Source organism: Eleutherodactylus coqui, chromosome 11, assembly GCF_035609145.1.
Source record: "Eleutherodactylus coqui strain aEleCoq1 chromosome 11, aEleCoq1.hap1, whole genome shotgun sequence".
In the NCBI taxonomy this organism is placed as follows: domain Eukaryota; kingdom Metazoa; phylum Chordata; class Amphibia; order Anura; family Eleutherodactylidae; genus Eleutherodactylus; species Eleutherodactylus coqui.
The window spans coordinates 43,484,915-43,499,383 of NC_089847.1; the positions used below are offsets into that span (position 1 = coordinate 43,484,915).

General features: G+C 42.7%; 1 protein-coding gene across 2 annotated transcripts in view; it reads left to right on the plus strand.

The window, feature by feature from the left end:
- Positions 1-13,653, plus strand: part of TENT4B (terminal nucleotidyltransferase 4B) — a 62,553-nt gene extending 48,900 nt beyond the window's left edge. For both annotated transcript variants that reach the window (XM_066583939.1, XM_066583940.1), the window contains exon 12: positions 1,452-13,653. In XM_066583939.1, the coding sequence (XP_066440036.1) occupies positions 1,452-1,628 (177 nt within the window). In that variant the 3' untranslated portion in view covers positions 1,629-13,653. The remainder of the gene's footprint in view (positions 1-1,451) is intronic.
- The last annotated feature ends 816 nt before the right edge of the window (positions 13,654-14,469 follow it).

Here is a 14,469-nt window from a genome sequence, read left to right on the forward strand (position 1 = left end):
CACTAGTTATCTGAAGCATTAAAATGTCAACGTAATGAATGAGTACTTCACTTAGTGTGGGTTAATTGGGGCCCCCAACTAAATAGTTACGCTTTGTAGTTCAGTCGCAGACATACAAGCGTGCGTCACCAACCACAATCTGTGGCGAACAGGAGTTAAGTTCAAATGCAGGGAGTCACAGTACTTGGTTCAAAGGTTACTCAGAATTGGACAGGGTGGATTTCATATATATATAATTTTTTTTTTTTTTTAACCTTGAGTTAAGGGTTAATGTTCTCACCTAGAATTGCTAGTTTAGGTACTTTTAAGGGCCATTTACATGTAACGATTGGCATGCAAAATTCATTCAAACAAACCAAAATGCACTATAAATCGTCATGTTTAAATGCAAAGCCATCGGTTTCAACTCCGTTTCAGCCTGCATAAATAATTGCTGGTTCACTCACTGCTCGCTGTCTAAACACTCCCCGCCGAGCGAGGAGTCGGCAAGAAGTGTGCGATACCTGGCGATCTGCCAGTTTTAAATGTTCTGCACGAGCGTGTACAACTAGCCATGACGCCAGCCGCTGTGTAGATCGTTTAGCCAACAGTCGGCCCGTGTAAACAGGGCACTACAGAGGCCATTATTACCAAATCTAGGAAAAGGCTTAATTTGGGTGAAACTCCTGTGTTCACGTAGCTACTGAATGGCCACTGAGCAAGAAGTTGTGCACTTGTCGGAGTTGCTTAGTTTTTAGCTCCTCTCAAAACCAAGTGTAAACAAACCATTAATAATCGATGACTTCCTGCTTGCAATGAATGGAGCTGGGCAGTCGGAAGAGATCTCTGGCCGCTCCGCCTCCATTCATTGACGGTCTGTGGCTCCTGTGTGGAAGCAAGGGAGGGGTGATAGTCAGTGGGACAGATGGATCTGACTGGGGTTTCTAGAACCCTGTTGACAAAGACAAAGTTTTATCTAGATTTCTTTCTTTCTGGACTGAGCCATGGGGGCAAAAAAAAAATCCATGAAAATGAGCCTGTCTGGCGTTCCTGTAGATTTTGCTCTAAAAAGTCATAACTTAGTCCCATATAAGTGGGCTAATCCTTGCATGGCTACACTGCACATCTCCAATAGAAATACAGGGGGCGGACAAAAATATGGAAACGCTACAGCTGTAGTCTGCTTATTTTACATCACAACCCTACGCAATGATCGTCTGTCAATCAACACACATTTCTGTCCACACGGTACATACAAACCGCATCCGACAAAACCCCAATGTATGAACCTTGTATGACAATATGCTATACTGAGGACGACCAACACAAGGTACCAAACAAGGCAACATCCAATTAAATTGGATCATCTAGTTGATTTTGACCTGGCATTTACAGTGTCGGTCTCGCGTTATTACCAATGTGTCTGATTTCCTGCTTAGACTAATGTGTTTTTGCACCCCAATTTCTTTCAGCATGGCACAACCAGACTTTTCCGTTCAGTGTCCTCCAGCAAAGGTTTCCAGACCCCACCCAACACAAGCCAAGGCACATCGGTGCCAAGCCGACATCTACAGGGTGGCAAAGCACAGCACCAGCACTACCAGAACAAAAAACGCAAGCACAAGCGGGAGACGGACCTGTGTAGATAGCTGTGAGAGCCGGACTAGTGTGACTCCTCGTTGTGCAGCAGTCCAACTGTATCAAACGGCTTCATGACTGTACTGGAAGCTTACAAACATTTTGAGTCAGTTTCTTTTTACTTTTTGGTTTTCCCAGCTGACCACAAAAATGGATCATGAACATTTAAAACTTTAAAAAAAGGAAAAAAAAAAATCAAAAAACAAAAAATCTATATATAAAATGGCTGCTCATTTGATAAAACATAGGGAGCTAAATCAATTATTTGCACTTCGTCAGCACCAGTGTGCTGGTTTATAGGATATAAAGATAGAAATAAAAGGAACAATACAAACTTAACTTTCAGAAAGGGGTGCAATTTGCAGAAACCCTCTTGTTTGGGAACTTTCTTTCTGCATGATGTTTTTTTTTATCATTTTGAATATTCTACCATTTTATTGTGCATACCACAGTATAAGAAATTGCACTTTTGTAACGGTGCAAACGCTTTTTACATAAATCTTTACAAAAAAAATGGACTAGTATGGGGGGGGAGGGGATGTACATCTGCATTGAGATTAATTTGATTTTGGTCACCCCCGAAAGGATAACTGCTACTCACTGTTGCCCATTGTCATTTATTTATTTTTATATATTATATATTTAAATGATGGCAAATTACTAGAAGGCGGACGGCCTGACCTGGAAAGAATGTAGCACATTTTTTTTAAATGTCACTTCGACAGAGTTCCGTGCTTTCCTGTCATTCATTTTTTTCTTTTTGCCCCTGTTCGTTGCATCAGACTTTGTGTTACAATTGTGAGAATAAGTACAACGCCACAAAATGTGTATAGACGGGTTGTGTGGCTTTTATGCTGGCAGCAACTCTGCTTGCTGATGCAGATCTACCAGTATTTGAATTTTTGGGACATTTTAAGCTCCATCCAAGAGTGCCCCCCTCCACCCCCCTTCCAAATCAGCCTTCACAAATAAAGATCCATGTGCCCCACTTTTTCTGCAGTCTGATTCTCTGGACAGGTCTGTTTGCATCCTACATGCAATGGTCTATAAGGGGAGGAAATGCGAGTTCTGGGCCTTTCATGGGCGGGGCAAAAAAAATAAATTAGGACCCATCCTAAAAAATTTCAAGTCCTGTTTAGTGTTGGTTTACAAGGCTCCGTTCACACTTGTGGCTTCGGTTATAGAGTGAAACCACATGTTGCCTAATGTGTCATGGTTTCTGTTACATGGGAACCAGGACGTCAATGAACAGAGCCTTTAGTAATTAGCCAATCCCTTCTGAGGTTGGAGGACTCTGCCGAGCTTCATCTACATGTTGGCTTGAGTTTCTGAATAATTTAGTACTCACAATTAAGGCCACATTCACACATGTGCTGGAGGCTCTGTTCAGTCCTTCTGGCACAACCCGAAATGGTGCCGGTGAACTGGTTCCTCAAGTGAAAATTTTGGTTGGAAGCCAGACAGACCAATGAGTCAATGGGGTCCATCTAGCACTGTCCGGGTCCGGGATGTAACACATTCAGTATCTTCAGTTCCAAGAATTGAACCAACAATTTGAAATCGGCGCAAATGTGAAAGGGGACGAACTAAGAAAATATCTAACTCCTCACAGAACAGGGGTATTCCCGTCTCATACTTATCTTCAAAGGATATGCCATAAATGTCTGGTAAGTGCTCGTCCCACTTACAGGGTATGCACCTATCTACAGAATGGTGGTATGACACTCCTCTACTCATGTCCATGGCCAGGACTACAAAAACAACCAAACTTGACTTTTTTTTTTTTTTGTGCCACCTATAGAACTGTATGCGAGTTATAGAATGGTTAACTTGATTGTTTGTCATTTTAGCCATTGGTGGCAGCGGCATCGGGACGGCTGTTCCAATCCCTGCCATGAGTGTCTGAGATGGAAATACCCCTTTTAATACCTGTAATAATGTGTTATGAAGCTAATTTCCTGTGATTTCTAACCTATTTTTCTTCCGTTTTGAGTATTGAAGCCCTCCATTACTGGAAGTACTTCTATCGGAACACAACACCTTCAGGGCTCCTTCACACGGGGAATATTATATCAATATTTTGGGAGCCAAAACCAGGAGTAGGTCCAAAATACAGAAGAGATGCAGATCTTTCTCTCTGCACGTTCCACTTCTGGTTTTGGCTCACAAATGACTGTGTGAAGGAGCCCTGAGGTTAATGTATAAGCATTTACACAATCCTACCTATAGGGTGTTGCAGGTACTTGGCCTGGAGTAGGGGGGGGGGCACTTCTAAAATGTCATCATACACCATTTTTCATTAATATTGAGATCTCATTCTGTTTTACAAGGAGAAGAATGAAATTTCCAAATCTCCGCTTGCCACGTAGTAGCTGGTAGCAGGTCGTCTGCCGTTTGGTGCAGCCACCATTGGCACGGCACAGAATACATACTGTGGCATCGGGGGAATTAAAGTTTTTCTTTCCAGTGACTTATCGGCCATCTCCCAAAAGGAGTGTTTTGGAGGAGAAACGTTTAGGGAACGGTTTATGCAATTACCTAATCTAGTCTTTATTATGCGGAGTGTAACTTTACCCCAGACGAGGCGGGGGAGGGGGGCGGACGGCTCTAATCTCCTTTTAAGATGTTTATGGATTTTAAAATGTCAACCAAACGTTAAGACTATCGTGTTTCTGTGGTTTTGTACTTATGGATGTTGCTTCGTATGTATGGATCCCTGCACCCGGGGTAAGTATAACATTACCTACTTGTGGTTTTATGTTGTCTAAATGTGGTAGTGTATATAGTAGAGTAAACCTGTGCGACAAATATAAGGTCCAGAATGGCTTGGATTAAAAAAATATATATGATCTCCTTTTTTAAGCAAATTTTTTTTTTTTTTTTTTTTTTTAAACTATCAACTTTTTTTAACTTTTTAGTGCAAAAGTTTAGGAAGCCTACAGAAGGGTTTTCACCTGATGGCAACCCCTCGGGGAATGGACTTTCTGGAAACACTGGCGGTTGGCTGTTAACATGTTGCACTAGAATTATATGGTGGCGCTTTCAACGCTACTCAGACTCCTAGGAACACCCTCCATGGTGTCCTTGTGCTGTAATCGATCATATGGACAGGTATTGTTGCCACCTATTTCAGGGCTATACTATAGCATATGCTTCCGTCAAGGCTTGCGTTACAGGATCTAGTGCAGGTCCGGTACATGTGAGCATCTTGGAGATCCCTGATACTATTGTGCTAGCGGGAAGGCTATAGACGACACTACGGTATAGAGTTGAGTGTATTTTGTAGCATGGTGCAATTTACTAGGCAATCCTTTTTGTACTATTGTCGAGCAATGGCGGTTACCCCGTGCGTGTCAGTGGTTGTGTGATCGAAAGAAGAAATGTGCTTAAATAGTTTTCGGTTTATATATGGATGGTGCCGATGTCATTTTTACAGTCTGCTTTCGGCCTCTCACATGATTAGAATTTTGGTCCGTATATGGAACCCAAAATAAAGAATCAACAAACTGTAAGGCGACGTTCACACATGCATCGCTTCTGGGAAATGGCGATCCTCGGGCGCGTGTTTCACATGGGTCAGAGGGTTGCAAGGGTTGCCCTTTGGATTTTATGGGAAATAACGCATGGCGTGCGCGCGCGTGTGTGTGTGTTATTTTTTTATCCTCGCTGCAAGGGAAAAGCACTCTTGTGATTTAAGTCCGTTCAAAAGAATAAAGTTCATATTCGTGCGGTTTTTTTGTGCGTCTCGCCTATGTGAATGTAGCCCCACACCAGTTTCACATGGCCGCGAAAATCCAATGAGACTTGTGTGTTGCCATTCTTTTAAATGGGATCATATACTGGAGTGGTGCAGGAAAAAATCATCGCATGTCCATCTCCTTGCGTTCCACAGACCGCATTGCCCATTGATTTCAATGGGGCTTTTTAATGCATGGCAGGGCTCCTGCCTGCCGTGCGATGTAAGGTTTCCTACTGAAATAAGAAACCCTTCCGATCCTGTACGGTGCATAAAACTTGGGTGAGAGGATCAGAATTTCACAGATGGGATGCGAGGCAGTCAGGCCTGAAATCTCCTGACGAATGGGTAAATCGCACGTTGGTGAACGTGATATCGAGACGGTTTTGCACTCTTCTGTATGTAGGTAGCCGAAGGCCTCATGTCCATAAGTAGATTAACCCTCCATAGCATGCTATGGAAAAATTATTTTTCATGCACACGAGCAGAAACCAATTGCGGTTTCCGCTTGCGGATGAGAAATCGCAGCATGCTCCTTTTTACTGTGGTTCCTGCATAGACTGCTTCCATTGACGTAAATGGAAGCCGATCCACGGCCTGTCCACAGTTGATACTACAGACAGGCCACGGATTCTGTGGGGAAGAGCAGGATATTTAAATAAAAAAATCTGTACTGCGCATGTGCGCTGGCCGGCACTTCCGCACGCATCCGTAGTACAGAATCCATGTGTGCCCGTGGACATGAGGCCTAAAGGAAAGAGGTTTTTTTTTTTTTTTCTTGACCCCTCCTGGTTTTGACTTACAAACACTGGTGCAAAATACCGCAGTGTGAGTGGCCCAAGAGACCGGATATCCAGGTACTGAAGATTGAGTTGCCCCCCATCTCCAGGAAGGACATTTAGGAAGCCCGATCATGCCAGAATGCAGACATTGCTCATCAGCGCCCCCTTCAGTACAGGGAATTTCTATTTCACTGAACTATACCAGATATGTTTTCATCTAAACAGTTTCCTTCAGCAATTATTATAGGAAGCTTTATAAAGTAATAGATCTCGCTAAGGGCAACACGGGCAATCTGTGGGGTGTGGATGCCCGACAGGCTGTCCCAGCGATAGTCATTCCTGTGCCTTTACACAGGAACAATCAGCGCTAGTGAACTGAGGAGGAGCAGCCGGGGGTCATTCTGGCAGCCCGCCTCCATATGACGAGCGAATGAATGACGAGCGAATGAATGACGAGCGAATGAATGACGAGCGAATGAATACTCGTGTGTCTTTCAGTTGGGGCGTTTATACTGAAGAATTGTTTAGATTCCCGCTAAATGCTGTTTGTGGAAATGGAACAGGTTTTGCAGCAGTTCCACTAAGTGTGAACCTACCCTAAAAGTGTTTGGAGACTTTTTTTGGTTTTGTTTTCTCCCCTCTTCAAACTTTCACCAATCCACTGACTAGGTGCAAGCTGACGGATTATTGGGGGTCCCAGCAATCTGACAACAGGGCCCCTTTTATTTCTCAGTGCAGGCTTACTTTTCCCTATTGCTGTAGCGTCGCAGTGAATGGTCTGCTGGGTGCAAATGTGTAGCCGCTGCTTTGTTCCGTTCACAAGGGTTGATACATAGCCGACACTTTGTACTCAGCTGTCTGTTGGCCCCATTGGAATAAATGGCGGCCAGCAGTCCAGTCGCTGCCATGTTGCAGCAAAGGGAAGAAGTGACATTGAGAAATTAGAGTGACACGAGTGCCCGTTCTTTGGATCAGTGGGGGTCCCAGTGGTCAAACAGACCAATATATCTTTTTGCACCTATCTAGTGGATAGGTGAAAACTTTGTCTCCTTTTAAGGAAAATCCTGCCCAAAAATCTATTCCATTTTTTTCCCCTTGCCTTTTTTTTTTTTTTGTTCCTGGGTATTCGGCTGCAGCGCGCCCGGAGAACACGTGTAAAGTAATTCACCTGCGTTTAATTGGCAGATGTGCAGTGGAGAAAGAAAATATGCCAGATGTGAGGCCGTATACCTCTTGGGCTCCTTCACACTGGCCAGAAAATTGCGTGGTTTTTGCGAGTGTAAAAAACGCAGACTTATGAAACCAATGGTTTCCTTCGCATTTGCAAGGTTTTTACTGATGCAGTGTCATGAGGAAAAAAATATCACGGCTTGCTCTTTCTGCGATGTGATATTGAGATAATATATCATGTATTTTTTTTCCATATCCTCCCTTGTTTCCCTATGCAGCCTCCTTTTTATAGCATCGCAAAGCACGAACACAGAAAACCTGTTCTGATGATATGCACCCAGGTCGGAATGCACTTTGCAGCAAATATGCAAGGAAACCCGCTTCCATTTACTGGCGTCCGCCACGGATCTCAAATCTGAGAAATTTCAAACTGAAAATATGATTATTACATTATGCAATCTTTTAACTTGATTAAAAACGATGAAGGGATTGTCCCACTTCTAACTATTGATGACCTATCCTAAGCTGATCGGGGTGGGGTTGGACACCTGCGGCCTCTGCCGATCAACTGTTACCTGGGCGCAGCTGTGGTATAGGAAGGAAATTGTGCTATACGTTGTGCAGTGGCCTGGAATGGTACTGCAGGCAGAGTCCCATTACATAGAGCTGTCTACCTCAGCAACTGAGCAGCTCCATACATTAGAGCATCAGATCAGTGCAATTCAGCAGTTGGCTCCCATTGGGTAAGCTCCTTCAGGAAAGGGGGGTATCCGAAGTTTTAAGAATACGGCCAACTTTTAGATATCTGTCTTTAGAGTAACATTTGATTGCTTAATGGTGGGCCAATAATAGATGAAAGTACATGTTTTATTGCATGTTGGGTGGGCTTCGCCCTATGTCATTTGTAGGTATAGTGTCTGATCTCCAGCGTAGTGGTTCTCTACTGCGGCTAACTATATATTAGGAGACTTTATGAACGGGGGAGATGGGGTTGTAGAAGTGAGTCCATTTATCCATATGGTCATGCTGTTGCGGTCTTCATGTAGCTGCTATCAGCCACAATGTCCCTACGTCGTCAATGCCAATTTTCTCATCAGAGTTGTACATTTTTATATTGTGAAATATGCAAGTTTTATGTAAGCCAAGTTTACAGATTCCTACTTCTACAGATCGTGTAACATTATGGGGGTTTGATATCTAGAGGTTTTATAATGGCCTAAACAAATGATAAACTTTTTATAGTACATCTCACCTTACTGCTCTTCTCCTGCCCTGTGCCTCTCTACACTCGGTCCCCTGCTTCTACTGATGGTCGCAGTTATTCCTTCCGAATAATCCATGTCCGACCCTTCTTTCCCTTGAGGGTAGCACCATACACAGTAGTTGGCTGCATGGTCCTGCCGAAATCTGAGTGTTTTGTGGACTTTGCTTTGTGTATGGAGATCCTGAAGGTTTATGGCCACCTTAGCAGGAAGACTGCTTGACAAGGTCACGGGGGTACAGTCAGTACTGCAACGGGTGGTGAGTCATTACTTTGTTAAATGGGTTGGAATTTTATATAATTTACCACTAATTTTGGTATGACGAAATAAGCATAAGTTTTGTTAGTTCTATGCAATCTATATTGAATGTCCATTTATATGAATGACTGATACATATATCTGGATGAGGGGCGGATTTTGTTCTGCATGTATTATATTTTAAATTATTTTTTTTTTTTAAATTAAACTTTTTGCTGACTAGTTCCACTGACTGTTTGCAGGCCTGATATCATCAGAGCTGCAAAACCTTTTTTTAGTACTCTGTCTGATGATGGGGGACCCTGAAGAGGTTCATCGCCCCAACCCTTCCTCACAATAAGTGAATAAATACTCTATTGGATCCCAATCCTTGAATTTAAGCACAGTGCTGTATGGTGAAATATTCTGGTACGCCATGTTTGCACGCGGGTGACTATAGCCATGTACACACACTTCCCATTCATTGGCGGATTAGTCGCTTTGAAACAATATGAAGAATCGGCTACTTCCAAGTTGTCTTCTGAGGAGCTTTGTCCTCCCTACTTCTCGGACTCCTGACTCGGGTTACTGACTGTTCTAGGCATCTCAGGCGTTTTCCCTTTTATTTTCAGTGGATGTGCTTTAGACTGTTGAGCCATTGTTAAGCACAGACATTTGTAGCCCATTGTTAACTATGGAGTTGTGGTCAAGGCGGTAGGACCACGTTGGGTACCTTACGAGTAATATTGCCCTCACTTGGGTCAGGGTTGCATTTTTTTAATCTCTTGACAAATGCAATGAGCATCTTGGTCTACAGGATTGAGTCTGTTCTATACAGGAACCATGATGACCCTTCAGTCATCAGTAGACATGTGCCCATCTACTACTCTGTGCACGCTAGTACTGTGACCGTATCACTAAAGTGGAGTTGGGCTTCCTAAAAATGCAATACTGAATCGCTACTTCTGATGACTTGGTTTCACCATCCAGCTGATTTTTATACGGTTTTACACTAATTTTAGGCTCTTCACAGCTTAATTGCGTGCCTGTTCCAATTTTTCTTGGCGTGTAAAGAGGCCTTTACATGTTCAGTTTGCCTGAGTCTTAAAAGGGAAATGTTACTCGGGTTTACGATAATTACTGGTCTTTATTGGGCTGTTGGAAATTACCTTGCAAAGATTTTATTTACTTTTTTCTTAAATCTAATCAATACTTCCCACGTAGTCAGCGAACTTTTGCAACTGCAGCTATCTGTCAAGTGGGCGGAGTCTCATCCGCAAGCTGTTTTTTAATTACATGAGAATGCACCCTTAAACTATGTTTTGGGAGACCTCATTTGGTTTCATTAAGTCTTGCTATGCTGCGGTCTCAATTTAACATTTCAGCTCCATAACTGATCAAGACTTTTGAAATGTGTTTTCCTTGTATCACATGTCCAAGCTGTAAAGCGCATTGTTCCGGGGCCCAAAGTGCTGTATTGGCCCTGCTGGACATCGAAAGACTCCAATATTTTTGTTCTGTAGCCAGAAAACAATCCCATGGCCACACAGAGATAAGGGCTACGAGAAGCAAAATGTATCCCTAATGCAACTGCCATACAGACACCAAAAGGTGGCACACTGCTTGTTCTGCCATAACATGAGGCCTTAATCTTGGGTGTTTAACCCCTTTGTGACTGCAATACTCTTCCCTTTTCCTTTTTTTTCTTCTTAATCTCACTAATGGGCTTTAAATCTGCACATAGATATATATTTTTAAGCTGGTGGTTGACTGACAGCCAGGCTCTTTCTCTAACAGGTAGGGAGAAACCTCTGATCCTGGCAGTTTAACCTTTTACATGCCACAACCAATAGCAACTGCAGCATGCAAGTAGGGGATGGGGCTTTTTGCCTCCCCCTCTCCACCCCACCACCAGGCATCCCAAAACTGCGATTGCAAGGTACCAATTGGTTCCCAAACAGCTAAAAAACGGACAAAGGCCTTTGTCTGCCATAATAACTCGATCTTTGCGGGAGGCTGTGGATAATAGGCTGCTGTTATAGGCTTAGTAGAATGCACTACATAAGTAATGCAGTGTACTGTCCAAATGATTTTGCATCTTAAAGTCCATTTCAGGGGTTAAATAACGTCAAATGTTTAATTGAAAGAAAGCAAAGTACATTTTCCCCACAAAAATGTGTCTTAAGTGGATGAAATGCCACTTTTTTTTTTTTTTTTTCATAAACCAGACAATGAAAATGTATTTTTCTTGCATGGCGAACGCCGTAATTTAAAGTAGTGTGAGAACTGCTATATTTCTTCTGTTCATTTCCCAAAAAAACATGTATTTCAAGTGTCAGATCACCTCAAAATGGTACTGATAAACTACAACTTTCTGTGTAAAAAAAAACAAAAAAAAAAACAATTTCCAGAAAAATCTAAACGCCATTGCTCTTAAACGCAGCGATGCCGAGGCGATGACTTTCTTTCACGTTTTTAAAGAAAAAAAATCTATCTTTAGTGAATGCTGTTAACCCCCCCCCCCCCCCCCAACAGTGGCAATATTTCTGGACATTCGCGCCCCTTCTACCACCACCCAAGAAAATGTAAAAGGTTTATACTATACATTATATGTACCCCAGAGTGGTGCTAATACTACAAACAACTCTTGTACGGGCTATGCACGGCCGGCTTCCATTAAAGTCAATAGAAGCTGTCGGTCATAATAGAAACTGGGGAACAAGTAGCGCTGCATGCTGCTCGATTTCCTTTTTTCCCTGGCAGGCACTGGTCTGAATGAGCAGGTGGAAGTGTTGATGGGGATTCTGGTGAACTGCAACAAGAACTTCAGCAATCTGATTTCAACTCGACGTTCTTTTTGTAGTTACCAAAATCGGGGATTTCATCACTTGAATGAAGGTTATTAAATCTTACCACGTCCCATGTATACAACGGGCAGCTCGACGTGTTGGACTGCCTGTGTTATACATGGGGATGTGTCATAATGGAGTTCATTAAATGTTAAATGCAGTCCTGGAACCTCTGCCTTTGGTTGGTGGAGCGGTTAGCTCCTATCACCACCATGGACCCAACGACTAGCAGTGATGAGCCATGCAGCTTGCTCTTTGTGATACAATGATCGTGCGGTGAGCGCGGCTCGTCTGTCATTAAGTGTCGCAACCGTTTTTTAAATAAGCAATGTCTTTTAAAATGTCACCAGCCTCTTAATTTTATGTTTTTAAATGTAATATTCGTGTAAGGCCGCGCTCAGACTGATGTAATTCGTGATGTTGCGCCGTGAAAGGCGGACGCAGCAAGCATGCAATCACCGCTCACTATCTTGGCGTATATGTGCACATAATACACGTATCAATTTGCAAGCGGCAGACGAATGCGCCCTGATTTAAATGGTTATTTAGCCTAATGAGTTCCAGATGTGTGCATTTTCACGCAAATTTGTGCACCCCTTATAGATTTCTATGGGGACACTAGGTGCACAAACGAGCAGGTCCTATTTTTCTCTTGCACTAAGAAAGTAAATCAAAACTAACCCATTGGAATCGATTGGTTCTATTCTCTGCGTGTGGGGCACATAAATGTAACATGCACAAATACGCCCAAGTGAAGGAGCCCTAACTGTTAGGCCCCATTCAGATGCAGTTAAAAAGATCTGCCATGGATTGACTGCAACTGACTGTCATACTGGCCATATGTATTATAGAAGAACTTTAAGCCGACTGATTCTTGAGGGATCGGGCAACTACCGGGAGTTTTGTGGCTCTATCAATGGCAGATGTTGTGGTACTTTTACATGGGCTGATGGTCGCCCAAAAAATTGCTCAAACTAGCTACTACCAATGTAAACACGACACCCAACAGGGTACTGAGCAAGAAGAAGCTTGGTAGTCACTGGTTTTTCAGTTTTTGGCTCATTAGTAAGCGACTTCTCACTTGGCGTGAACAGGCAGTCGTTCATCTCTGAAGGACTGCCTGTTTGCAGTAAATGGGGACGGGCAACTTAAAGATCTCTCCAGCGCGCTCGCTTCCACTGAGTGACTACTGTGTGAAAGCGCTGGTTCTTGGGATGACTGTCCCCATCTACAACTAACCTTAGATTTAAACTTACCCAATCCTTTGTTCCTGCAGGAAATAAGTCCCCCTCCGCAGTAGCTTGTTCCTGTTGGCTTTTGAATGATTGCCGATTTGGCCTTTAAGTACTCGGCTGGTATCACACACTGACCTGCAGCCGATCTCGCCCATTTTACAAACCTGCCATGTGTGACCGTGTCCTTACATTTCAACTTACTATTCAATTAATTAGTTTTTTGTTGTTGGTCTAGTCGACAATATATTTTGCCTTCGCAGTCAGTATTCAACAAGACGCTGGTTTCCCTACAAGCGACATTGTACCGCGCCGGACTGTATGGTTTCATTTTTAGAGTTCTGAAAAGAAATGCGGCCATCTTATTTTCTAGCAAGTTTACTAATCAGTGGTGTTTGCGGGAAGGTTATATTGATTCCTTTGGGATCTCCAGTTTGCCCCATTTTATGGTTTTCATAAATGCAACAGGACAAGATCTTCTTGGCTTTCCTGTAGGATGTAAAATCGCCTCGGGGTAAGCTGATTTAAATAATTTAAAAAAAAATATATAGAGATATAAAACATATAAAAAATGTAAGTGTGTATATTTCTTAATGCCTATAGATAAAATGGAAATATAAACTTTTGTATTTTTTTTTCTTCAAATGCTTTATTGTACATTTCATCTGTATATCACTCGGTTTAATTTTATTTCTTTTGGAGTTGATATACTTTTGTGACAACTTTGTGAATCGCATTGGGTGGGAAAAGAATAAATGTTTAATTTAACTGCGGTGTACTTGTCTTAACTATGTTCTCACAGCTCTTCACGGGTGCAATTCCGTTTTTAGACTGTGTTCACATTCACCATTTTGTAACATTCGTGGATTAGTAAAAATGTCCTACATGTACAAAAAGTCCCTGTAAAAAGGTATGTATGAGCAGAGTCAAGGTAAACATGTCAGATAACCTACTAAGGAACGCCCCCGTGTTTGGCTACGGTCCACCTGGGTCTTGTAAAATGACAACTAGTTGTGAAATGGACAAGGGCTCAAATATCAATACCTGACCTTTTTAGGAAAAAACGGAGAGGACACGAAGAGCGCTTACATGTGTGCTGGAGGGTCACGGCGAAATGCGATAATTACGGCAGAAGAATATATGCATATGGGTTTCTATGTGCAAAGTCCTGCTATTTCCATTCCTCTTATACAATTTTTGCGTAGAAAATATTGATACATATGTTGTAGATCAAATAATGATTATCGCTAATTAAATCTAATTCATGAGCCTCTCCCTCAGGGAGCGGTGACAAACCCAATTCCCTACGAAGATCACAAGCCCCCACTCAGCGCTTAAGCAGAGCTAGACACATTGGAGAATGAGTCACTAGCTTCTGCTCCAGCAGGACACTTGCACTATGTTATAAGATAACCTGATCGCAAACCACTAGCATCCTTTGTCGAATTTATCCAACTTTCAAACAGTATGACTAAGACCAAAGTAAAGTGCTTCTGGATGGGGTTTTCGCTGTTCTACCTAAGTATGTTTGCATCCAAGTCCCAGACGGACCCTCCCTCCCCTGCGGCGCCCCAAAGCCCCTCA